General features: G+C 36.4%; 1 protein-coding gene across 1 annotated transcript in view; it reads left to right on the top strand.

The window, feature by feature from the left end:
• Positions 1-25,807, top strand: part of LOC117415686 (protocadherin-15-like) — a 217,910-nt gene that overhangs the window by 177,037 nt on the left and 15,066 nt on the right. Inside the window, exons 25-33 of the mRNA XM_059026442.1 lie at positions 7,577-7,686; positions 8,205-8,345; positions 12,395-12,522; positions 16,541-16,756; positions 17,024-17,112; positions 18,576-18,752; positions 21,996-22,214; positions 22,937-22,945; positions 23,773-23,883. Coding sequence (XP_058882425.1) covers positions 7,577-7,686; positions 8,205-8,345; positions 12,395-12,522; positions 16,541-16,756; positions 17,024-17,112; positions 18,576-18,752; positions 21,996-22,214; positions 22,937-22,945; positions 23,773-23,883 — 1,200 coding nt within the window. The remainder of the gene's footprint in view (positions 1-7,576; positions 7,687-8,204; positions 8,346-12,394; positions 12,523-16,540; positions 16,757-17,023; positions 17,113-18,575; positions 18,753-21,995; positions 22,215-22,936; positions 22,946-23,772; positions 23,884-25,807) is intronic.

The raw sequence follows: 25,807 nt of genomic DNA, 5'->3' as shown, positions 1-25,807 counted from the left end.
ACCAATGATAGCCATAACCCCAACACCAAAACCCCCCAATAACCCTAAACCCCCCAACACTTTTTATTTTATGTGTAATGTTAATTTATGTTGACTTCCAGCATGAACTGTTACATTTTGTATTTGTTTTTTGGAGACTGAAGTCTGAACCTTTAGTTCTTTATTCTAAAGGACATAATACAGTAACTCACAGTGCTGAAGTTGATGCCATCAGTAACTGATCCTAAACTATCATGAAAACCAATGGTTTAAAATTGCATTTATTTTGTAGCAAATTGTTCCAATCATACTATTTTTTAAGGTAGTTGATAGGAGAGAGAGAGAGAGGAGAGAGAGAGAGAGCGAGAGAGAGAGAGAGGAGGAAGAGAGAGAGGAGAGGAGAGATGAGAGAGAGAGAGAGAGGAGATGAGAGAGAGAGGGAGAGAGAGAGAGTGAGAGAGAGAGAGAGAGAGAGAGGAGAGAGAGCGAGAGAGAGAGAGAGGAGAGGAGAGAGAGAGAGAGAGAGAGAGCGAGAGAGAGAGAGAGAGAGAGTGTCCCCAAAACAGGGATTACTTTTATGTGTCGGCTTAGTCAGATTCACTGTACTTTTTATAGAACACCAAACATAAGATGGATTTTCACTACTCTGTTTGCTCAGTAGGACATTGAAGCGTATTTTCGTCTATCCATTTTGTGGCTCTAGCACATGCTTTATATAAACTGGAGGCCTACAAAACAGATTGCAGATTAAAAAAGATGGATATAGCTTGTATGTTTGTATGTTTTCTACCCATACAGAGAAGAGGTAAAACAATTATTTATTCCAAGTCAAATCCACATTCTTTACATGACGACCCAAAATGTTGATTTAACATGGAATGACTCAGGTACTGTATTGGTAATGTTGTTTTTGAATTAAAAACAAAAAAAAGTTTATTACTATGTATCAGCAAAAATTCACTGCCCTGGGACAGATGAGATATTAACAGTACTCATGGTCTTTAAAACCTAGGCTGTGCTGGCAATTCAGTAAATCAATGGCAATATAAAGTCCCTAACTGATAATCATATTTAATATCCTGCATAATAATTGATTATTATGATTCAGCCTTGTCAAATTGTCAAAGGTTATAGGGTTGGGGTTAGGTGTGGTGGGTTAGCCTGACCATCACTCACTATGCCCTTGCACAGCATTGAAATCACAGCGCACTGCAAGGCAGAGTTATCTTTACAGAACATACATTATTGATGACAAACTATCAGCCAAAGAAAGCACAAGGTAACAGTGAGTATAACTTGATAGTACTTGATTAAAACTGTTTAAACTGTATTTTGATATGCTTTAATGAAAAAAAGGTATGATATTTCAAAATAGTTTGATGACATTTGGCAGGATGCTAAGAAATGTGGCAGCCATTTCATACGACCTCACTTTTCCAGCAGTGTCCTGTTTGAGACCTTGAGAGTGACAGATGTGTCATACTGAATCTTTGTAACTGTGTTAGTTTTGCAGTGTGAAACTGCCATAAAGTAATGTTCTAATTTACAGTCATTGTACAGTACTTTCTTAACTGTTGCTGTTAAGAATACATCGATTCTACTAAATAAATATTAAAGATAAGCTTCGAGTAAATTACAAATATTTGTTTTCTTTTTGAAAGTTTGAATTACGGACAAAACTAATCAGCAAAGTGAAGAAATGTGGCATTATGAGGACATTCTGAACGCAGTGTTATACTCACATAAACATTTAAGTTCCAATGCTTCTGGTAGTCTTTTAAATTTGGCACCCATATAAAATTAAAATTTGTGTTTGTTATTAAATTGCAAACTGAAGTTAGGGTGATTCCCATTTCATAGGTCCAAGCCTCAGGCATTTTCACTAGTGGGACAAAGGCATTAAAGTCAAATCCCAATAAATCTCCTACATTACTTAGAGGAAAAATCTTTTAATCCATTCTTACTGGAACAACACAGGACAGCCTTATTATTACATTTGCATTTAGGTATAATTCAGCGTGTGGTTTTTCAATAAACGCACACTAATGAAATGTGAAAACCTTGGATTGAATGCTCAAATCATTCCCAATTGCATACTGAACTTGCCAAAACTAAGCTTAAGTTGTCAAACTCCATTAGCTCTGCTTCTAAGAAAGAAAGACAACAATACATTGATAACTTTTTCCCCCAGAGTATCAAATATCTTGTTCAATTACTGTTGTAACCCTGCTGAAAAGTGTGTGAATGTGTAATAATTTGAAATGCACAGCAGTGTTTTTAAAAGCAGAGGAATTAACAATGTAATTGCAGGTGAGGCCTATTATAAAAGCCATATCAAGCCTTAAAAGTAATTTTCCTGGCACTGATGTTAACTTTACTAAAGTACAAAATACTCTAAATATTAGCTTCACATTGAGTTCATAAAGAGTGATGCAGTGCTCAAGACAATGACAAACAACAAAGTACTGGTGAAATGGTGGTTTAATTGTAATCCAAAGTCCGATGACAACAGTAAATAATAATGGAGGACTGGCAATACACAACAATGTGTATTATTATTATTTGTTTATTTAGCAGACGCCTTTATCCAAGGCGACTTACAGAGACTAGGGTGTTTGAACTATGCATCAGCTGCAGAGTCACTTACAATTACGTCTCACCCGAAAGACGGAGCACAAGGAGGTTAAGTGACTTGCTCACGGTCACACAATGAGTCAGTGGCTGAGGTGGGATTTGAACCGGGGACCTCCTGATTACAAGCCCTTTTCTTTAACCTCTGGACCACACAGTGCACAGTTAAATAACACAGGGTTCAGTCCCGAAATAATAAACACGGTATTTAAACACACACAGAACACAGACACGGTCACAAGTCCAGAGTGAGTGCTGTAGTGCTCATGGTGAAATACAATTTACTCGTGCAGAGTGGTGAAGTGCTGTCTGGTATTTCTGCTGGCCTGAAGCGACAGCTCCGGATCGTGTTAGCCATCTCTAATAAATAACAAACAGTACAATTAGACTTGACAAAACAAACAAACACTAAACACTCACAGTTATTTTGCTTTCATCCTTCAGAGTTTCTCTTAACCGTAAACAAAGGAGCAGATCACCTAGCTACGTCCCCTATTTGTACCTTCAGTCATGCCCCCTTGGTTAGCGAGTGCAGCCGTTTCTCCTCCAGTCCGCAGTTGCCACATTGCTTTCCCTCTGGGGCAATGACTTAATGTATCGCAGCAGAGCCCCCTTTCTAGATGGCCGACTTCCATCTGACCCTGGGAATGAATTGCCGGGCCATCCAGTCCAGGGCACTCTGTTCCCTTTACACTGCGTCCTCACAGGTCGGGAGGGAGATTTATCACCAAGAATCATTCTGTTTCTGTTACAGTACTTTAACCAGCGTGTAGCTGTTTGTATCTAAATTCAAATATAATGCTTTCCTTTGAATACCTTTGTCTTAGAGCAGCTGGGGCTGAAGTAAACAAAAGCCACTAATACAGTATACTGTATATGTCCTTAGAGAGTTACACTGTTAAGGTTTTATATGTTTTACCTTTGTGTGGAATCAATGAGTTTCTCTACAACACCATAACACCATTCAACATGTGGAATACATTTCAGGCCTACCAACATTAGACTAGTTGGAATGACAGATATTCACAAGACTCTTATCTTTGAATTGGGCTACTTTGCAAGGGCTGTTTTAAAAGAGTGTGGACATGTGCTCTATTAACATATTTTCTATTTTTAATCTGACTGGAACTCCTGCTTGTAGTTTTGTAATGTATTTCCACATTGTCAATGATGATAATAGTTCTTAACTATTGCTTGTTTCCATTATTGGACCTAGGCACTTACACGCCTAGTTGAGACCCATGGTTACTTTATGTTCTTAGCTGTGGTTGCCAAATATGTGTGTGCTTTTTTTATAACACTATTGTTGTGGCAACTCTGCATATGATTTGCAGACATTCCTTAGTCACAGTGAATGCCAAGGACTTTCTTTCCAGCAACTGTAATATTGTGTATACTACTGATGAATGATATGCAATACAATACAACTTGGTCTTTTTGACTGACAATTTGAAAATAAATTCTGTCTGCTACCCACCAGACACAATGCGAAAAGCAAAACTGTGCAGCGATGCGACAAAATGAATAAAACCTATACTTTTTATAAGTATCTTTCACACTACAGGCGACATGACCGGTGATGTGGGAGCAATACTAGGGCAACACTGAAGTCTTGATCATTTTTTAATAGTTGTATAGATCTGGCCATTTTATTTAAGATCTCTTCTGACTGATCATCATAACAGATACCAGTGTTCATTGAAATCAGCATAATACATATTACTAAAAATAAATGCATAGCAGAGAAAATTGTAAATAATTGTGTGTATTAGACACAAAACAGTTAACAGGGAAAACCTAATTGTTGACTTCAATCCCGTTCTATTTTGTTTTATTGTAACATACAGCTTTCTTGTAATGTGGAAATTGTTGGCTTTTTTAAACAGTACCCAAGACTGCAAGTATTAGTTGAGTCCAGAACCTGACTGAACTGTGATGACACCAACCATATTTCACTGCAGGCTTATGACTTTCACGTTTGGCCTCTTCATATCAAGCTTTCTAGCCAGCAACCACTGAGCAATCCAACAGTGGTGCAGGACACACTAATCTGCCCAGTTGGAGTTTACAGGGTCAGGCCCTACTGTCCAAGTACATATGCCACAGCTGTTATAAATGCATGAGTCCTGTAAAGAACATATTCAGAAAGTATTGTTGGACACTGTTAAAAGTTCAATTCTTGCATTCCAAATTCCCTTGTTGAAATACGAGATCACGTGAGACTGACTTTCATCTTTACAGTGCTTAGTGTGTGACATGGTTACAGAAAATGTTTATAGCCTTATATAAGCTAGATGTGTTGTAAGACATTGTCAAGTGATATTCATCAATCCAGCCAGCTTTCATTGTATTGAAATGTGGTTAATAATATAACACTGATTGATTTGTCAAGGACTCATGGCCAACAGAAAAAGCTAATTGCTGAGATAGGTATACTTCTTTGGGAACAGTAATCCAATCCATTTACACTTTAATGCAACATATGAAGCCTTGAAAATGTGAAGAAAGAATTTCTAACATTTATTTCTGACTCAAGCAAAGTACATTGTCGCTATCTAGTACTGTATAACAAAAGAAAAATAAATCTATACTTTCATCTCCTTTTCGTTGTTAACACATAAAAGCGGAGACACTTCAAGAAAAAATACAATTTAAAGATTTCAATCCACTGTACCACTTTTATTTCAGATCCTTGTTCACTGGAACGCTCAGCTTGGTCATTATCAATCAGTTTCGCTTATACAGTACACATACACGTGGAAAATAAAGTTGTGCTCTGTGAGGTTCAGTTCAAAATTATTTTCCAATTTCTAAGCTGCCTGCTAAATATGGTAAAAATGTATTTAGCATATTCTGCCGCTATAATTTTGAATGCATTTCCACATCACATTTGTCACATTCCTCACTTGCCAAGTTTTACATAAGCAATTCTGTCTCTTAATCTGACTGTTGGCAAATTAGTAGTGCTTTTTTTTAATCGGTTTTAGATTTTTGATTCTTTGTATAGAATGGGAAGATGGACTATAGCAGGGGCACTCAATTATTTTAGTGGTCAAGGTCCGGAGCACATTTTCACTCCCATCACCATACTGACAAACAAACACAGAACTACACAAATATAGCTTTTACACATGTTATTGGTTTAAAGGAGTTTTGGGGGGAATTTCTACTAGTCTGCGTTCTTTACTGACATAACCATAGAATTGTAAAACTACTTCTTATGTGTCTGTGTTAGCAGAGCCAAACATTGTTTCGCCATTGCAAAAACAAAGCAAATTGTAGGAAACAAAACTGAAGCATAAGAAGAAAAAAACTGAACTGAAAAAATCACTGTGCTTTCTCATTCAAGTGAATTAAAAATAAAAACACCTTACAAATAATAAGTAGTTACAGGTGAGTTCAGCAAGAGCAATACAGAGATGCAAAGAATTGCATCAGTCAGAACAGAACGCTAATAATGTTAATCTTGGAGAACAAATATCTGCACACATAATATGATCTGCAGATACCTGACAGGAAACATTTTAACTGCATGTGTTGTAAGCTTGACTTGGATCGCAGAATTTGACAATTCTAATCACCAATACAATCAGCATACTCATTGCTAAGCTTTGAACACATAGCACATTTTGGTGGCGTGTGGAGTGATGCGATACCTGTCGTGGCCGGGTTCTGTCCATTGCGTTACCATTGCTTGCAAAGTGAAGTTTCGTACAAACGAGTGGTACAGTATGGTACCATATTGTGTGCTTTCCCTGAGTCAGGAGTACCAACAGTAACACAAATACACGTTGACTCATGTTTTTGAAATGAGCATTATATTGCATGTTTTACTGGTAATGTTTTTTAATCGGCTTGGAAAATCTACTTAGCAAAATTGGGCTTAGTAGCACCGGTATTTGTCATTGTTTTCTTGATCTTTGCAATTTTCTAAACTCTTACCATAAGGTATGAAAATTGTATCTTAATTGTATATTTTCAAAAAAAAACAACTAATGACAATTGTTTTATTAGCCATAGAGAAGGGATATGTTGACGCTTACAAAACAGGCCACAGCAACCAACGCACTGAACTTCACTTTATTTGAGCTGCTAATAGTGTTGAATTTTAAATTTTGTTTCATTCATAGCTCACACTATCTGTGACTTACTAGCACAGTGACACCTACTGCACCCTCACGCACCACACTCTCATAAGAACTGTGTTGTCTCAAAAATTCACAGCATTTCCAATGTGAATGCAAGTAAAAACACAGATTGGCATATGACTTTGGTTGTCCGGTCAAAATGTATTTCGGATTCGGACTGGAGTCCGCCTATTGAGTACCCCTGGACTATAGCTTGATGCTGCTTTCGACAGAATGTAAAATATACAGTGCTTTATGATTGCTGTAAAGTTCACACACTGTTTAACATTTAAAAAATGTGTTTGAAAAAATCATAGTTTGTTCAAACCTGACAGAATCAACAGAATTTACCCATTATTGGAGTGCCTGGTATACTAGAGAAAAAACATGAATTACTTGCCTATGGAAGAATGACTTACATGGTGATAAAAATGAAAACGATTGAAGTGTATCTTATTAGAAATGTTTAAAAAACCTGATCAAAAATGTGCTTTCTCAACTGCCTGCAGTACTGCAGGATACAGTATTATTAACAGCACATATTTTATTGCACATTGAAAATCAATAATAGCAAGCAAATACACAATAAAGGAGAACTGGATTGCTTTTCACATCTTTCGCCACAATATTAATGTTTGGATATAATGCTGTATTCCTGAATCATTCTTCAAAAACAAATGGTAAAACATTCAAATCAAAGCCACCTTTGGAGAAAATTGCGCCACTGTGCTGAAGAATGTCTGCCTCAAACAACAATCCTGGTATGGAATTGTTTAAGAACTGTACATGTTGATACATTTATATTATCAATGTAAAATTAACACTTTTTTCACATACAGGCCTCCTCCAGTTAGTGAAAATGCTCCCATAGGAACGAGGGTGGGTGTTATACTTGCAGCCGCAATCAATCAAACCATTCTGTATTCCATTGTTGCTGGAAATGAAGACGGTAAGTAAAAAAAGAATCAATAGGCCATGTAAAAACTATAGGTTACAGTATTAGCAATTCAACAAGAAGTGTTAGTGGTTTTAACATTTTTAATACATGGTAACAGAAAATGGTATGGATAAATGACATAACTAGTAGTCAAACTGAATGTTTACACTATTAACTACAGTTCTGATATGATGTCAAATGTAATAATCTGTACTAACCTGCAGTTTGTGGGATGATATCTATTGGGTCATGATCACATACAATGCTAATAAAACATGCTTCGAGACACAAGTATATAGTATTGAAAAAAAGTCACACACGACCTTAAAATATTGACACAAATGGCTTTCAAATTATGCCCCATTATTCACATTTTGTAATTTGATACTTGAAGACCGGGGGTGTTATATCCACACTATTATTGTTGTTTTTACTTACTTGTGGGGCGGGGGGGTATCCGGGGGATAAAGAAACATCATCTCTGTGGCATTAACTGACACCAAGAGTGGTCCCATTTTTTTCTTTTTCAGATAAATTTGTCCTTGATAATAGCACAGGAGTCATCTCTACTAAGAAGCTTTTAGACTATGAGACTGCTGTGAGCTACGTACTTCGAGTCCAAGCAGACTCCATGCATGTAGTAAGATCCAATCTACGAGTTCCTTCAAAAAGTAAGTGTTTATACAGAGTTGTGTATTCTTCCGCTGGCTGAAAGTAGTTCCTTACAAAAAAGAAATCCACTTTGTTTTCCTTGGTGCGTAGGGATAGTACAATTACTCATGGTGATGAGGTCTCAGGTCGGTCCTAAAGGATTCTGGACATTTTTTTAGCTAATCAGTTTTGCAGCTATTAGCAGATAATGTTTTTTATTATAATCACTGAGCCCTCTAGTTATTAATAATGCGATAAAGGTAGATGTAAATCATGTGCATACGTTTTAAGTCATCTAAAAAGGAAATGTTTAATATTAGACAGTAGTTGTATTTAGCACTCAAGAATGTCACAAATGCTTCTTTTACATTTTAAATGCATCCATAAAATGTTTATTTATTTATTTATTTATTTATTTATTTATTTATTTATTTAAATAGTTTTGCTTTAATGTGTATATAATTAAATACCAGCAAAGCAATTAGTTACATCTTTGTACACAGCTTTTAAACAAAATGTAGCATTTTAAATTTAAAAAACTGGCTAATATTAATAAATAAGCATTAAACAGGTGGTTACAAGCATCATTTCGCTGATTAGCCCCTTCTTAGCCCTATTTACCAAATTAGACTTATTTCTTCTTAATTAGGTAGAATGAATGGGTAGAATCAAATTAACACTACTATAGCTGTTTTATATTAGATGCTTAATGTGTTTTTCAGCAGCTTAAACTAAATCTGTAATTTTTTTTCTTTTTTCTTTTTTTATTTATTTTTTTTTCACAGATTTTAAGAGAATTGCCTTTCTGCATTTGTCATCAATAATGAAAGCATCTTGCTTAATGCATTTTAAGAATATTCTGTTGATGGAAATTGTAATCAAACTATGCATAAAGAAATTAGTTTATGGGTTATGGTTAAGCTATTTTGTATAATAAATGTGAAGGTATTATTACAGTCACATACTGCATTTACTAGATGAAACAGGTCAGCTTTATTTAATCAGGTGTGGGTTTAATCATTGTCTCTGCTGCCTTCGTCACCATGTATCCACAAGCAATTAAACTATAGCTCAAATTAGTATAAAATTCAGTATGAAATTATTTTAGAAACATAAGTCAATTAATTCCAGGTACATTAAAAAAAAAGTGTATTACAGTATGTGCTTCATAATATCAAGACTTGTTTTCTAAGATGTGTGGCTTGACTAGTCAGGTGAAATCAGATTTTGTCAGCTACCCTTCTTAACCAGAGTTTTTATAAATACAATTTTAAGATATTGGGCATATGCAACAACACTCATAGATGCTTGCAACAGAAACTCTTTATTGATGTTAGTCCGAGAATATTGTTACCCATCATGCAATGTCTCCATCTGCCAATTTGGTTTTCTCTGTGTAGTGACTCAGGGCCGTGTAAACGATAAGCAATGTACCTTATGAAAAAATAAAATTTCGTGGATTGAGCTGGGCACAAATGATTTCATAGTTAGGCAGCAATTTAACTGCCCTGTAACTGCCTATTGTTCCCCCGTTGCCTTTTTACTGACTTTATTTCTGTTCTGTGTTTTGCTTATATTTTCCCTTTTGTTTACACAGTTGAATGAATGGTTTCTTCCATTGGATATCAATAAAGTTTATCGAAATATTTCATTAGATTGAAAGCTTAAATGATATGTCAGTGACTTTAGTGCCCTTCTGCAGTATTTAACTTACAAGTAAATGTGGTAATGAACAAGTCTGTAACTCAACACAGCGGATTTATGGAACGAATGGTCAGTAAACCATAGGATTGACAGATTTAAGGTCATCGACCAAATTAATCTTCAAATAAAAAAATGCTACCCATATAATAATATTAAGCCCCTTTCACACTAGCACTCCTACCTGGGTCACAATCCTGCATAGTGTGAAATCACATACAGTGGCTCTCAAAAGTATTCACCCCCTTTGGACTTTTCCACATTTTATTGTGTTACAACATGGAATCAAAATTGATTTAATTATGAGTTTTTGCCACTGATCAACATAAAAAAAGTCCATAATGTCAAAGTGAAAAATAAAATCTAAAAATTGTTCTAAATTAATTACAAATACAAAACAGAAAATAATTGATTGCATAAGTATTCACCCCCTTGAGTCAATATTTGGTAGAGGCACCTTTGGCAGCAATTACAGCCATGAGTCTATTTGGATAAGTCTCTACCAGCTTTGCACATCTGGACACTGCAATTTTTGCCCATTCTTCTTTGCAAAATTGCTCAAGCTCCGTCAAGTTGGATGGGGACCTTTGGTGAACAGCAATTTTCTACTCTTTCCACATATTCTCAATTGGATTGAGGTCTGGGCTTTGACTGGGCCACTCCAGGACATTGACCTTTTTGTTTTTAAGCCACTCCATTGTGGCTTTGGCTGTATGTTTGGGGTCATTGTCCTGCTAGAAGATGAATCTTCTCCCAAGTACCAGGTCTCTTGCAGACTTCAGCAGGTTTTCCTCCCGGATTTCTCTGTACTTTGCTGCATTCATTTTGCCCTCTATTTTCACAAGCTTTCCAGGCCCTGACACAGAGAAGCATCTCCATAGCATGATGCTGCCACCACCATGCTTCACGGTAGGGATGGTGTTCTCAGGATGATGTGCGGTGTTAGGCTTGCGCCAAACATAGCACTTAGCGTTGAGTCCAAAAAGCTCTATTTTGGTCTCATCAGACCATAGAATCTTCTTCCACTTGCCTTCTGGCAAACTCAAGCCGAGATTTGATGTGTTTTTTTTCAACAATGGCTTTCTTTTTGCCACTCTCCCATATAGGCCAGTTTTGTGAAGCACCCGGGCTATTGTTGCCGTATGCACAGTGTCTCCCAGCTCAGCCGTGGAAGACTGTAACTCCTTTAGAGTTGCCATAGGTCTCTTGGTGGCCTCCCTGACTAGTGCCCTTCTCGCCCGGATACTCAGTTTTTGAGGACGGCCTGTTCTTGACAGATTCACAGTTGTGCCATATTCTCTCCATTTCTTAATAATGGACTTGATAATGCTCCAGGGGATATTCAGTGCCTTGGAAATGTTCTTATATCCTACCCCTGATTGGTGCTTTTGAAGAACCTTATTCCGGATTTGCTTTGAATGTTCCTTCGTCTTCATGATGTAGTTTTTGTTAGGAAATGTACTAACCAACTGTGGGACCTCCCAGAGACAGGTGTATTTAACCTGAAATCATGTGAAACACCTTAATTGCACACAGGTGGACTCCATTCAACTAATTATGTGACTTCTAAAGACAACTGGTTGCACCAGAGCTTATTTAGGTGTGTCATAGCAAAGGGGGTGAATACTTATGCAATCAATTATTTTCTGTTTTATATTTGTAATTAATTTAGAACAATTTGTAGATTTTATTTTTCACTTTGACATTATGGACTTTTTTTGTGTTGATCAGTGGCAAAAACTCCTAATTAAATCCATTTTGATTCCATGTTGTAACACAATAAAATGTGGAAAAGTCCAAAGCGGGTGAATACTTTTGAGAGCCACTGTACCTGGGTTGTACCCAGGTTGACCCAGGTCGCAGGATGTTGATCGACTCGTTTTGACCCGGGTTGAGTCAGACAAAATGCATGGCCGTTCGTAAGTCGACGAAATAACAAGTGTTTTACTCCGCAAGGAACATTTCTGTTTGTTCTGTTTAGCCATATTTTTGTTGATTGAGACACCCTGAGCCAGATTGCAGCAGGGATGAAGAAACATTTGCTCTAATCAACATTTGGGCTGACGGTTCAATCCAGAGAAGCTTGGATGGAAGCATCCCTAACAAGCTACTTGTTTACTTGCATCTGTCACCCAGGTCAACCCTGCTTTATCAAAAGCAGTGTGAAATTGCATAGCTGACCAGTATGACACCGGGTCCCGACCCGGGTAGGTTCCAACCTACAGCATTCCAGTATGAAAGGGGCTTTAGTTGTCATTAAAATACTTTATTGGAGCACTCTGTTAAAAGGTCCCAAGCAGTGTCATGGTTAATAATGTTTTCTGTGAAGCTTACGTATTAATTTTGATTTTATTATTTCGTTTCCCAGCAAACACAGCAAAGGTGTTCATCGAGGTTCAAGATGAGAATGACCACCCTCCTGTTTTTACGAAAACACTTTATCTGGGCGGCGTGGCAGAAGATGCCAAAACATTTACTTCAGTATTGACAGTAAAGGTAAGAAAATAGCTGAAATGGATTTAATAATCTGGCCAGCAACACCTAGATGGACTTTAGAATTACAAGTCTGTGTATTGTTTTCATCAAGTTAAGGTCATTGACTTCAGTGGGAAACTTCATGAGCTACCCAGCTAACCTTCAAATAATATCCTTGCATTTATTGGCAAAATTGCTGAACTAAATTTGACAGTATCTTGTATTTCATTTATGTGTCTTATCCCTTTCCTGATTACCTGCTGCAAACATGATTCCATAACCATAACAAGCCTCACTTGAATCGTGGAGAAGAAGCATCTTTTGAAAACTTAATGTTCAAACAGCAGCTCTAACCTGCTAAACAGAAACCTGCATAAATGACCAATTATACTTGAATACTATAAAACGTGGAAGCTTTAATGAACTTGTCTCTTGGCAAAGCTTCCAAAATCCTAATGGTTTCTCCAAACAGGGAATACTGGCATTGTGAGTATTTACAATGAAGCTTTGAAGATACCAAAAAGCTCTACTGCATGTGTTCTCTTTTGCTTTCTCTCTACTGACTTTTTTGTGACTTCAGCCAACAACCGTGGTGAAAGAAAACAGATATGGCTTCAATGCAGCAGTGGCTAGACCATACTCCAATGGAGATCTGGAATTTGACATGTACTTGAAAATACTGTTTGCTGGCCCCAAAGTAAAATCAGAATTGATTTTTTATTTTCTTTAGTAATAGCAAATCAACAAATTAAGACTACCTGTTAAATGGAGCCGAGAGTAAAATCTAAACAATGTTTTGTATTGTACTTGCAAATCATAAATTAACCAATGTAACAAATAGCCATTAGCCATGCGTGAGTACTGAGGATAATGTGTTACTGCTGCAATTCACATTAAGGTACTTTAAAGTTGGCCTGGTAGGAAAAGGAGTTCCTTGTTTTCTGTGTTTGGCGGCCAACAAACAATAAACAGTGGTACTGAATATTTTTTCAAGTTAGAGTGTTATTAAAAATGTACACTACTTTATGGTTATAGTTCACTAAACAGTAATTACTAATATGTTTTAAAGTGTTTTTTCTTTTTTTAAATAGGCAAATCCCTAGATAGATTTTACTGCAGGTCAATTTAAATAGACTTTACATTAATTCTCTCAATCTATTAATAAGTACAGAAGCTTCCTAGTGCCAATTAAAAAAACAAAAAAAACTCCTATGTAGGACTTTATATCTCCTACTTAGGACTTTATATCTCCTACATAGGACTTTTTTTCCGATGTAGGAGATATAACGTCCTACATAGTAGATACTTTTTTATTTTAGTTTTTTAATTGGCACTAGGACGCTTCTAAATAAGTTAGAACAAGAACAAATAAAGCAGTGTTAAAAGTTGATTAAACATTGCTACATGTAATTATACCAGTTCAAACGTCACTGTGAGTCATCAGATACTCCTTTCAAAGTACACTTTTTAATTTAGCCATAAAAAACATGTGAAAATAGTAATTACATCCTGGCAGGTCATTTGGGTCTTGTTTGTTGTGATTTCCCCTGGTAATTCTGAATGCACAAAAGTACTTTGGTTTGATTTTAACATAGTAGCGGCTGGAAAGAGATGTGTTTTACTTTGTATTGGGATTTTAGGTTTTAGTTCACAGTGAATGAGTACAATGCAATGTAAAGTGTTTTAGACAGTCTGTGCATTGATGAAAATGCATTGCAGATCTTTATATGGATTTAAAAAAAAACAGCTCACAGATTAGGCTAATCTGTTCTAAATCATTCTTTAAATAGTCAGAAGAAAATCTATTGCAAGCATACAGTATGGTAAGACATAATATTTCTGACCAAAGAAAACAATAAATTATTCTTTTGATTACAATACTTAATACAAATTATGTATTATAGATTCAAAATCTGCTTTCATTTGTATGATGTCTTGGTTCCTCTTTACAGAAAATATAATTAATGAAATGCATGTATGCCACATTTGATGAAGAAAATATGAATGAGCTTGAAGAAGTTTTGATAAAGAAAGTTTCTATATCTTGAAATGTGCTCCGACAAGCAGCTTTGATTCAATCAAACTCTACCCCTTTTAGAGCATTTAACAGCACTGGGGAATCACCCTGGACTGCATTAACGACCTTTCCATGGTTATCCTCAAATTATTGAGTTTAAAGTAGTAGCTGATGCAGACTTTTTCCTGTAGTATATAGGTTGATGAAACCAACCACTTAGTGCTGGCAGGCAGTGTGAATATTTAAAAGAATATATATATATATACATTTTTTTGTGTAGGTGGCTCCTTTTACAGCACAGTGCCTCATAGCACCATGCTCGTGATTTGGTTGAAATTCAATGGATGCCCTCTACTGATCTGCTAACATGTCATACTCTGCAGCACCTGATATTCCTTGCAGGTCCTCTATCAAAGTGCTGATAAGGCTAACATTTGCTTAGCTTTGTCAAATATATAGATGGAGAGGATACTGAGTAAAACACTGTTGAAATGACCGGTACATTGTAGTGTATCTACAGAAAGAGGATCTGGACACTGGGACAGGCATAAGCAGTGTTTCCTCATTCACAGGCTAACATCAAATCAGATGATTTACAGCCTATCCCGTCCTTCTTACTATCTGAAGACACAATTCCAATTCCAAGATGCAGCCTTTATTTAGTTATTGCTTCCGTGCTGTCTGATCAAGGTTGCTGGCCCTTTGAAATCGGTCACTCTTTTTCCACACCACAGTGCAATTAACTTGGTAAGGTTTGCAGGTTATGTCAGCTCTTCATTAAGTGTGCCTGCGATTTTTTTAATCGTAGGTTAAAAAAACATTCCCCAGACAAAAGTGTCTGATCTAATGAACATGCAAGTCTCTTTCTGAATTAATTCCAACCCTTACAGCACAGCAGTGGGGGCGTTTCTTTACTAGCCAAAGTAATTTAGCAGTGCTAAAAGAGTTTTGTCAGTCATTGCTTCATAGAGGTTCCTACATTAAGTATGCATGCCGACTGATTACTGGGGTAAAAGGTATCTTCAGGCCAGGAAGAAAATAATTAAATTGCAACAAAAAAAGAATAATCTCCAAACCTTAGCACTCCTTTGGGGTGATACTGGCTAAGGATAAGTATTAGCATTACATTCTTATGCATTCATTTCTGACATACACATACGCATCATACACATGGGAGGGGTCATACGCAAAAAACACTCATTGTTATATAATAGAGGTATCCTCCCCAACTCAACACGATACAACCATCATGACAGTAAAAATAGACATAATGAATCATTCTTACCTTTGTATAAGGTAGTGATCAGCAGACGTGTCAGCCGCACGAAGAGCACAGCGTGTGGTTTTCACTAACTCTGCTGTGCAGAATAAATTATTTTTTTTCTATGTGTAAATATCAGAACTTTCTTCCTATGCATCAGGATGGGGACATTTGCTTGGAAATCGGGACTGTCCTGACCATATAGGGACTGTTGGCATGTATGCATACATGAACACTGTTTTAAACAATCCCCCATTCAGATCACCCCACTCTTTAGATTTACAGCTCATGAACTTCAACGCACATTACTTATTCCTTCTGTTTAAACCTAGCTTTCTTTACCCGTATCAACTACAGTACTATAACCGGCAGAGCTTCTTTTTTTGTCCCAGTAGCATTTGAAAATGTCTCTCTACATGATGACACAAGCCACTGGAAAGTATCTATATTCTCATATACTGTAACATTACTTAATCCTTTATGTGAATGACACTGATATCATTTTTACACCCTTTTTACACCCTTCTAAAACTAGTGTAAATATATGTCACTGCAAGGCAATATGTAGCATATAGAAGTAGGGAATTATTATTATTTTTTTACATTTGACTGTCATGGTGTCTCAAAGTCTCCCCCTGCTGCCAAAACTTGATAAGTGCAGGAGAAGGAATGTGGTTGATTTACCTTTCCAATATGACTCAGTCCCTGGCTAGTTGTTTTAAATTATTCATTGTTTTTTGCTTGTTTGTTCTGTCTTCCAGGCCTTGGACAAGGACACTGGGAATTACAGTGCAATGCAGTACCGGTTGATTATACCACCTACAAACGATGGAAAAGATGGGTTTGTGATTGAGGCATACACAGGAATCATCAAATCTGCAATCATATTCCGAAACCTCAGGAGGTCCTATTTTAAGTTTGAAGTGATTGCAACCGATGACTATGGAGCGGGACTGAGCAGTAGTGCCCAAGTTGTTGTAAGGATCAAAACTCTGCAAATTTTGTTTTTAAATAATGTAAATAAATATGTTTTTTTTAACCTTTGTGTGGGATATATATATATATTGGCTTTGGCAGCAGAAACAGAGAAAGATTTCCCAAGTCACGTATTGCACTATTGAAACTAGACGCCATTAAATTAGCGCATGGCTTCAAGATAAGAAAACAATTATCATGTTGGTTGACACTTGGAGGATGTCTTGCATGACGGACCAAATGAATTCTACATATTTTATATTTTTTAGATCTCTGTGGTCAATCAGCTCGATATGCAAGTGGTTGTTTCCAATGTTCCTCCTACTCTTGTGGAACAGAACAAAGAGGAGCTTATCAGGTAGGAATCACTTTGATCTCTCAATGTCTACATTAAAAAAGGCCTGATTTATCTGAAGTGGTGAGATGCATCTATAGCATTTAAATGCCAAGCATTATTTTGATATTGTGTAAATAGCTTTGCAGGAAACTTTGATATACGTTTTTACTTTTGACATATGCAGTCTGTTTGGCAAACCATATGTTTTATTCTGCATAGTCATCTCATGTCATGTTCCATCCTCGCTTTTAATAAAAAAAAATCAGTTTACTCCCTATTTGATTTCTAGGAAGATGAGGAAATGTACAATGCCTAGAATTCAGATTCCATCAATAATCCAATGAGCATGGGCGGTTCTTGTATCTTATAGAGCAGGTCCACGAACAACGTTCACAAGCAAAACTTTTTCTGTCTTTCACTAAGAAAAAAAAAATCAGATGTTTTTCAGTATTGCTCTTGTGAATATATTTGAAAAGGAATTCACAAGGCCAAAACTTTGATACCTATTAATGCCTTTATTTGTACCATTCATAAGTAGGTACTTTTAAAATCTTTTTTTTTCCTCTTATCCTACTTATGATATGTTATATTCTTTCAAACTGACAGAGCTGACCTGCAGTATCTGGCAAAATATGACCAAAGCACTGCCCTGTAACTTTCAATACCAATGCAGCACCCTAAATTAACTGCAGGTACCGCGGTCTCAGCTGCCAAGAGGCAGTTTATCTAAGATTCCCTTCTCAAGGGTAAGGCCATCAATCTTGGCTCAATACCTTTTGTTTCACCATAACAAAGAAATTCCTTTGCACGCCAGGTAATTGGCCTAAAATGCCTGTCTTCTGTAAGGTGAGAGCTCAGGTTATCATAGATGCTGGCTGCGAGGCTAGAACATTAACTTTATAAACTGATTTTATTGTACAGTCGGCGCTTCATTTTAAAATATGGTGCTGCAACATGATTGTCTTCATTTGTACATTTTATATACATTTACTTCTGTTATTTCTGTATTTAGTACCTTATTTATGACATCAAGGTTAATACCTTATACTGTTTTACCTCTTTGGTTTAATGAACTCAATATAAACATCTTCCCTTTCCACATATTGATTAGGTTGAATATATAATTCTTGTCAAAGGGCAGGCTGTTATAACCACATTCCAGCCTTTTACTTGAAATGTCTTGAAACATGCAAGGACTTGGCTCAAAACAGAAACCTCTTTTACACTCTGAAATCTACCAAAAACATTTGATTAATTGCAACCACTGATCATTGTCAAGAGCCATTACATTATTTTTAGTGAGGCTCCAATAATTTGAAAAGTGACTGCTAAACGAGGTGCCAGTTGTTCACGGATGAATCTCCTTTAATCAATGGTGCTACAGTGCTGAGCAGAGAACCTGAATACAGACTTCAGTCCAACAGCATAACTGTTTTTTTTTATGTTGATGTAAAACTAAATGCCATTCTAAATTCTCCCTACAGGATTTTGGAGCGTTATGTACAGGATCAGGTTCCAGGGGCTAAAGTCGTTGTGGAGTCCATCGGAGCACGGAGATTTGGGGACGGATTTTCAGAAGAGGATTATTCCAAATCAGATCTGATGGTCTATGCAATCGACCCTTTAACCAACAGGGCCATATCAAGACAAGAACTTTTTAAGTAAGCTTGTATACTTCAAATTGTTTATGATGAAAAAATGACCAATATTAACCATGTGGTACCTGTCATCACCTAAAAAAAATTACACAAAGGACTCATCCTTAATATGAAGTGGGTGGGAATCCAAGTAGTACGTGCACATTAAAACACAAAGGGCCTGCGTGACAGGATAGCCGCAGAGGGAAGTCTCAGGAAAATGCAGTGAAACAAAATACTTTTATTTACCAAAACACAAAATAAGAAGGCATGAGGGCCAAACAAATGGTACAAACACAAAACAAAGGTTTCCAAACAAAACACCACTTTTGGATAAACAAAAAAAAAACACCCAAATTCTCAACTCCAAACACTTACTCCCACTCACTGCCCATACACTCCACCTTTATACAGGTGCCAATTGGGCAATTCACACCTCATTAGTTCCATGCACATTCCAAACATTCCACACCCAAACTCGTTCACTCACAGAATCACACACCAAACTCACCCACATTCACTACACCCTGCCACAGCCTGATTTTGTGAAAACATGGTAAATGCGACTGTAAGGGCAAGGTGCTTTACGTTTGTGCTGGATTGCACCATCCTCTTCATGTTGTGACTTTGAGCTGGGTGCTGGCAGAATTCCATTAGTGCTGAAAAAGTGGTAGTCAGAAGCTGCTAGCAAATCAGGTGCAACTGTTATTCCCTTTTAAGAAAACTATATCATTTGCTGTGATTTTGATTAACAAAAAGCAGCTTTATTGCCATAGCACCATTTGTTAATGTATTATTTACATGCAATCACAGTGCAGAGATCAGGATCAGAGGACATTTTTGGAAATTGAGTGGAGACTGAGTGGTATTTTTTTTAATGGTGTAGAAACCGGATTAGAATTTACAAGATTAATCACCTTCTCCAGTTCTTAACTTTTCTTATTTTCTTAAGTTCATTAAAAAATAAGTAACTTCTCCATCACGAGCAGAGGCTCATAAGAATGCGTTATGCAGTCTCAATAGGTTTAGACTTGTGGTGGCACCTGTTTTTTTAACACCATAGGCAATTGCAGCCAGACAGACCCTGATGTTAATGCTCATCTGTAACCAAGAAGCGTGTATCTGACTGTTCTGAGAAAATATATCCCTCTGCTTCAGACTGACAAGCGCTCCAGTTCTGCCATTCAGAAGACAAAAGGGAACAGCAGACATTTGTAGTCAAAGGATAGACATTCACTAACATGTGTGCCCTCATCTGACCCTCCACACTTTAACAAAAAGCATTGAAAAAACATATATTAAATTAGTAAATGCAGGAGAAATACCAACTCATTTGAGAATTTCTGTTTTTGTTTAATAATCCAGCAGTAAAGGGTAAGGACACAACTTTGAAATTTGTTCTTGTGATCTACATAATACTTTCCTTGTCGTCCAATACAGTGTATGTTATGAAAAGACACATGATATAATAAAGGCAATTTAGCAGCTTTTTACTTTAGAGGGCAAGTATACTCACTTTATCAGTGTTAAGATAAGGGAGTCATAGCATGAGGACAAAATGGTGGCTTTTTACCAAGACTTACTTTAAACCGTTCACTATGCAGATAATAATTACCTGTATCCTCAGGACCGCTGCTTTAGCTGAAACATGGTCACATGTCGTTGCATATTTTTGTGTCACCTTCAGACTTGCTTAGAAGTCTGTCCTTCATTAAAAGGCATCATTAAAGTCCAATAGCTGACTACTGGCACATTGCTCCATGTCAATACTGCCCTGTTTCTGTGCAAAGTTGATGTATGTAGCCCAGGGGTACAATTAAAGTAAAAGCACCATCATTTTCTGTTTGGCTGAATAGCGACAACTAGAGTCAAACAAAAAAACAAGCTTGCAACCTGGCATTTATGGCAGATTTATATAATTTAGTAGATAAAATAATTGCATTCCAGAGCTGTATGTTGTGAGATAACAACAACACATTGTGTGTTCCTTTATCTCTATTCTGGTGTTCTGCCATCTGCTAGTTTAGATACGCTGCATCAACATAACTGTAATGAGTATATCCATATTGAAACTGCTCGTCTAAGTGTACTTGTCCATATGGCTTTGTGTGGCGTGTGTATATACACACACATTTGTATATATACATTTGTGTACATTTATACCGGACGCGCACAGAGAAATAGGAACACAGTTTATTTCAGTCTATTTCGCTACACGGTGTGAAAGCTGCATCTTTCTGTGTTCTTAAAAAAAAAAAAAAAAAAAAAGTTATGTTGGTGTGAAAGGACCTTTAACTAAGTTTTGTTCTCTAAAGTAACATTTAAACTTGCCAGCAGTAAAAAGTAATAGTCTTTATATTATTGGTTTTTGTGTACTATTCAAAAGCGCTTGTGTATGTTGATGTAGCTAAACTTACATTATTTGGTGACTTTTCCGTCACATTTTTTTTCCACAACTCGCCGTGATATGTACTAAAAATCACTGTGACAAATTCGATGAATTTTGGTGAATTTACTATTTATTGGAATCAATTTTATCTTGAACTGAATTGTTTAAAGCTTGAAAAAATATAGTAAGTTAATGCTTAGCAGATCCTGAGTCAGAAAGTGTGACAATAGAAAATAGCATTTTTTTAAAAATTATTTTTAATAACATAAGGTTGATGAACAGAATGGGCTAAATCTAGGAAGTACTTACAGGAATGACAAACAAGCAAGAGTATTTATGCACTACATTGCTGAGGTAGAAAGAAGGCAACTGCAAGAGAAAATAAAAGATGCAAAGTTCCTGTCAGTGATGTCAGATGGTTCAACCGATATCGCTGTCATAGAAGAGGAGCTAGTATATGTATGATTCTGCCAGAAATGGCTGCTGACCGTGCAGTTTGTGGGCATGCAGTCTGTGGAGAGGACAGATGCCCAACACATCTCAGAAGCTATATCTTCACTAATGAGGCAGATTGTTTCAGACCCTGTTTAGACTGCTCATAAATGTTGCTTGTTTTTGCATTTTCTTTTGTCGTCATCACTCCCTGGAACAATGTTGGCCGGTAAATTGCCTGTGTGGCCGGTGGATTTTTCCATCCACTAGCCATGTCTATCTGCTTTGATACAGGCAGTGGATAAAGGACATGGTTATCTATGTTTTCAAATGACTGATTGCTCTAAATTTCAGTTTACATCCCTGGTAGAGGGTCAAGGTTACAGACGTGCTTGTTTTACTGATGTGACGAAGTAAAGATGAAGGTAACTGTTCTTGTATTTTAGATTCCTAGATGGGAAGCTGCTGGATATAAATAAAGAATTCCAGCCCTACCTCGGCCAGGGAGGTCGTATTCTGGAAATCCGAACCCCCGACATTGTGGCGAGTGTTAAGAAGGCAGCTCAGGCCGTAGGTTACACAGAGGGTGCATTACTGGCCCTGGCAGTAATCATCATTCTGTGCTGCATCCCTGCTATTTTAATAGTCATGGTCACCTACAAACAGTGAGTGCATTCTTCATTTGTAATATGTTTACAATATTTCCTCCATATTTATATTTAAAGGCCAGGCTTTTTTACCTTGTCATTACCATTACTTCTTTGAAAAATATCATTGAATGCCTCCATTCCACCACAAACAACATTTCTATTGCAAATATCAGCCAGGTTAGAGTCACCATAATCCAATCTCCTTCCAGACACAACATGCATGTGTTATAATCTGAACCGACCGTCAAACAGACATGTAGGAATGGGGAAAAGGGTACCATTAGTATAACATACTGTAGTTGTATAGTTGTCAAATATCTAAATACACATTCAGAATTTGCTTTCGTTCCTCAGTTAGACACAGATATTTGTCTTAACCAATTTGGCTGGGGAGGGATAGTGCCCCTGATCAATTTTAACAACTGCTGTTTGAATGAATGCATGCACTACAGATGGGACCTTAATGTGAGACCTGTTCCATTTGAAATTTGCTACCAGAAGTAAAGCAGTCACTTGGTATAAGACATGATACACTGAGTATGTTCAATCATTGATATTCGAGTAAGGTAATTATAATAGCTTGCATCCCCAAGCCTTGGAAACAGAGTGCATCTTTAAAACTGAACCACATGTAACTTACAATTAAATCATTGCAGTCACGTAATATGTTTTAAAAAATACTATACAATATGAAAAGTTAACTATTTCATTTCCTTTTCTGCCCTGCCTTACATCAGGTTTAAGGAGTAAGTATTTTTTTATTATTATTATTTTGATTCCAAATTGATTCAATGCACCACCATTAAAATAAAATGTTGTCGGGCGATCACATAAAATGATAGGCAGATAATTATGACAGCAATATATGTGCTTTTAACCCAGTAAAATAAGTTAGCAACAAATTAGAACCCCTGGATGGTATTGACTCAACATGAAGACTCTGCAGTGTTATGGAGGGATAGCCTACATCAGTGGTACTCAACCCTGGCCCTCGAGATCTATTCCAGTCCTGGTCTTTATTCCAACCAGGTCCTAAATTAGTTAATTGCCTCTTAGTAGCTTTAATTAACTACCATTAGAACCTACATGATACCTTACGGGAAGTTGAGGGTGGAAATATGTCATCAACATCATTTCCAGTCCCTTTGCATAAGAAGTGCATTTAACTCTATTTAATTTCACTAGTTTTAGTTATATTCCAATAGGCAGCACAAGTAGACCATCTCTATATTTATGTATTTCCAGTATATCATGTTAGATCAGAGCAAGTGTTGAGGAATGATTACTGTATTAAATTGACTCAAATGTTGTCCAAACTTAATTTATGGTTAGGTTATTTGTAAATATTCTCAGAGGTTAGAGAGTGTTTTGAAACCTGAGAATAAACCCCAAACCCTCTGCAAGAAACAGCAGAGAAAAGATCGATGAATTTCAAAGCTTATTAATTAATCAAACCGTTTTTGACATGTCCCTTATGACATAGCCAGAGAATGTTTTGAACAATGTGCTGAAATGTATTATTTTCTGTATTGGAAGTTTCGTATATCTTTTTTTTTTCTTCAATTTACTAAAGACGACAGGCAGAGTGTGCAAAGACAGCAAGAATCCAGATGGCATTGCCAGCAGGCAAACCGGCCGGGGGTGCTGCCAATAATCTGTATGAAGAACTTGGTGACAGTACCATGTAAGTACTTAATATAAAGTGTACATTCCAGAATATATGAATACAATCTCAAATCATACATATAGGTACAGATTAAAGGTCAAATAGTTGTTAGTGACCTCTGTTTGTACAGCAAGTTTTTTTTTATTGAAGTGTATCCAAAAGTCAAAGTAGTCAAGCTACTCAATGACGATCTTCAATGTAATCGTATTCCTGGGAAATTAGTTCATATGGTTTCACTGGCTCAGTAGTTTTGCCCGCTAAGATATAGTACAGTTTAAGCACTACAAATCCCACCCTTCGAGTAAAACAGGAATTTTGAAATATTAAATACAATTTGAATGTACAAGATTTCAATAAAAATTAGCCAAGTCCAGCAATTAAATCTCAGTAGAATATGTGAAGTAAGTTTGAGAATAATTACAATAAATGTGTCTGCTAATTAGAAAAGATCTTGCACAATAAGATGTAATTAAATGTGTTAAGTAGTAGAACTCTTCCTTACACTGTCTGCTCCTCAGAATACTGGATAGACATTGAAGGCTACCGCAGATTTAAAATACATCTAAACAATTCTCTATTTTGTCATGGTAGAACATAGGAACATGAAGTTACACCATGGAGAACATTTTCTCAAAAAGCTGAATAACCTAGATGTTTTTCATTTCTGAAACCTTTCACCTAATGTTATTTTGGCTAGATTGCATTCAAATCTACTTTCATGTTTCACTTAACATGTTTTGTATATACTGTTGGATGTTAAGTTTGCTTTTCTTTGCATACATTTTCTTCACCTCTCTTTATCGGTCTCCTGTCATGTTCATTCATTACCAATTTATGGATTCAGGCAGCAGTAAGTAGACTTTTGTCATACTGTCTTCAGTTTTTTTTTTTAGATCTATGAACTAAGTAAACCAACTAGCTAGCCAGCATATTTTAATTCTGTTAGGTGTTGTATGACATTGATCCTAATAATTAGAAGGAAAAAAACAGATTGGGGTGTAAGGCAGCTCCTGTGAGTGTTTCCATTATTCTAATCAAAATAAGTGCCAGGGATATTGTAGTAACACCACCTTGCAAGTGAAAGATTGTGTAGAAAGCATTTGATACCAGCTTGTAAGAGTCAAGTAATATAATTAAAGGGGAAGTCTTAATTAGATTGTATATATCCTACCTGAATTTAGCTTCCTTGGTTAACTATGCACTTTTTTATTTCTATCTTGGTATCCCCCTTTATGTTTTCAGTTTTTGTAAACTTGTGTACAGAAGCCCAAATGAGACTTCCTCTTTAAAATACCTCCTACTTTGTAATACAATATTCCCAATAGTAGCTTGAACAGTACAGTGCTAGGCTGCAAAGGTGTGAATGTGTGGTTCCTCCTGCTTATAAACAAGACTGATCTTATTTATTTACGTTGCTGTATTTCTAGTCATATTATACTTTATACAAATATACTGTACATTTTACTCAGTTATAATTTGATTAAGTTAAACCATAACAAAACTACAGTATAGATTATGTGGATGCATGGAGCCAATGATTTTCCATTTCATAAATTACTGTTTTCTGTTTCACGAGTCATTTCCATTTTTGCCGTTTTCTACTTATTAATTGATATTTGTACTTTTAACTTTCAAACTACGTTGTTCAAGTAAAAGCCAATACATAATTTATTGTTGATAGTGTTTATTTTAATCAAGCAACAGTTCACAAAAGTGAAAAATACTAAATGCACAAAAAATAATACTGAACAAGGCCAATGAACAGCATTTAAATTCTCAAGTTTAACTTCAGCTAGTAGTTCAAACAAGCTGTAATGATTTAGCTGCTGTCAACACATAGCTGACACTTTTACTATTAGTAACATATATTAATGTACAAAAATGCATCCTTACCCTATGCATATGGTGTTGATTTCCAAAAATAAAAATACAATCGTGACAC

The sequence above is a fragment of the Acipenser ruthenus genome, chromosome 7 (assembly GCF_902713425.1).
Source record: "Acipenser ruthenus chromosome 7, fAciRut3.2 maternal haplotype, whole genome shotgun sequence".
NCBI lineage: Eukaryota > Metazoa > Chordata > Actinopteri > Acipenseriformes > Acipenseridae > Acipenser > Acipenser ruthenus.
Note: the sequence above shows the minus strand (reverse complement) of the source record. Positions and strands in the feature narration are given on the sequence as shown.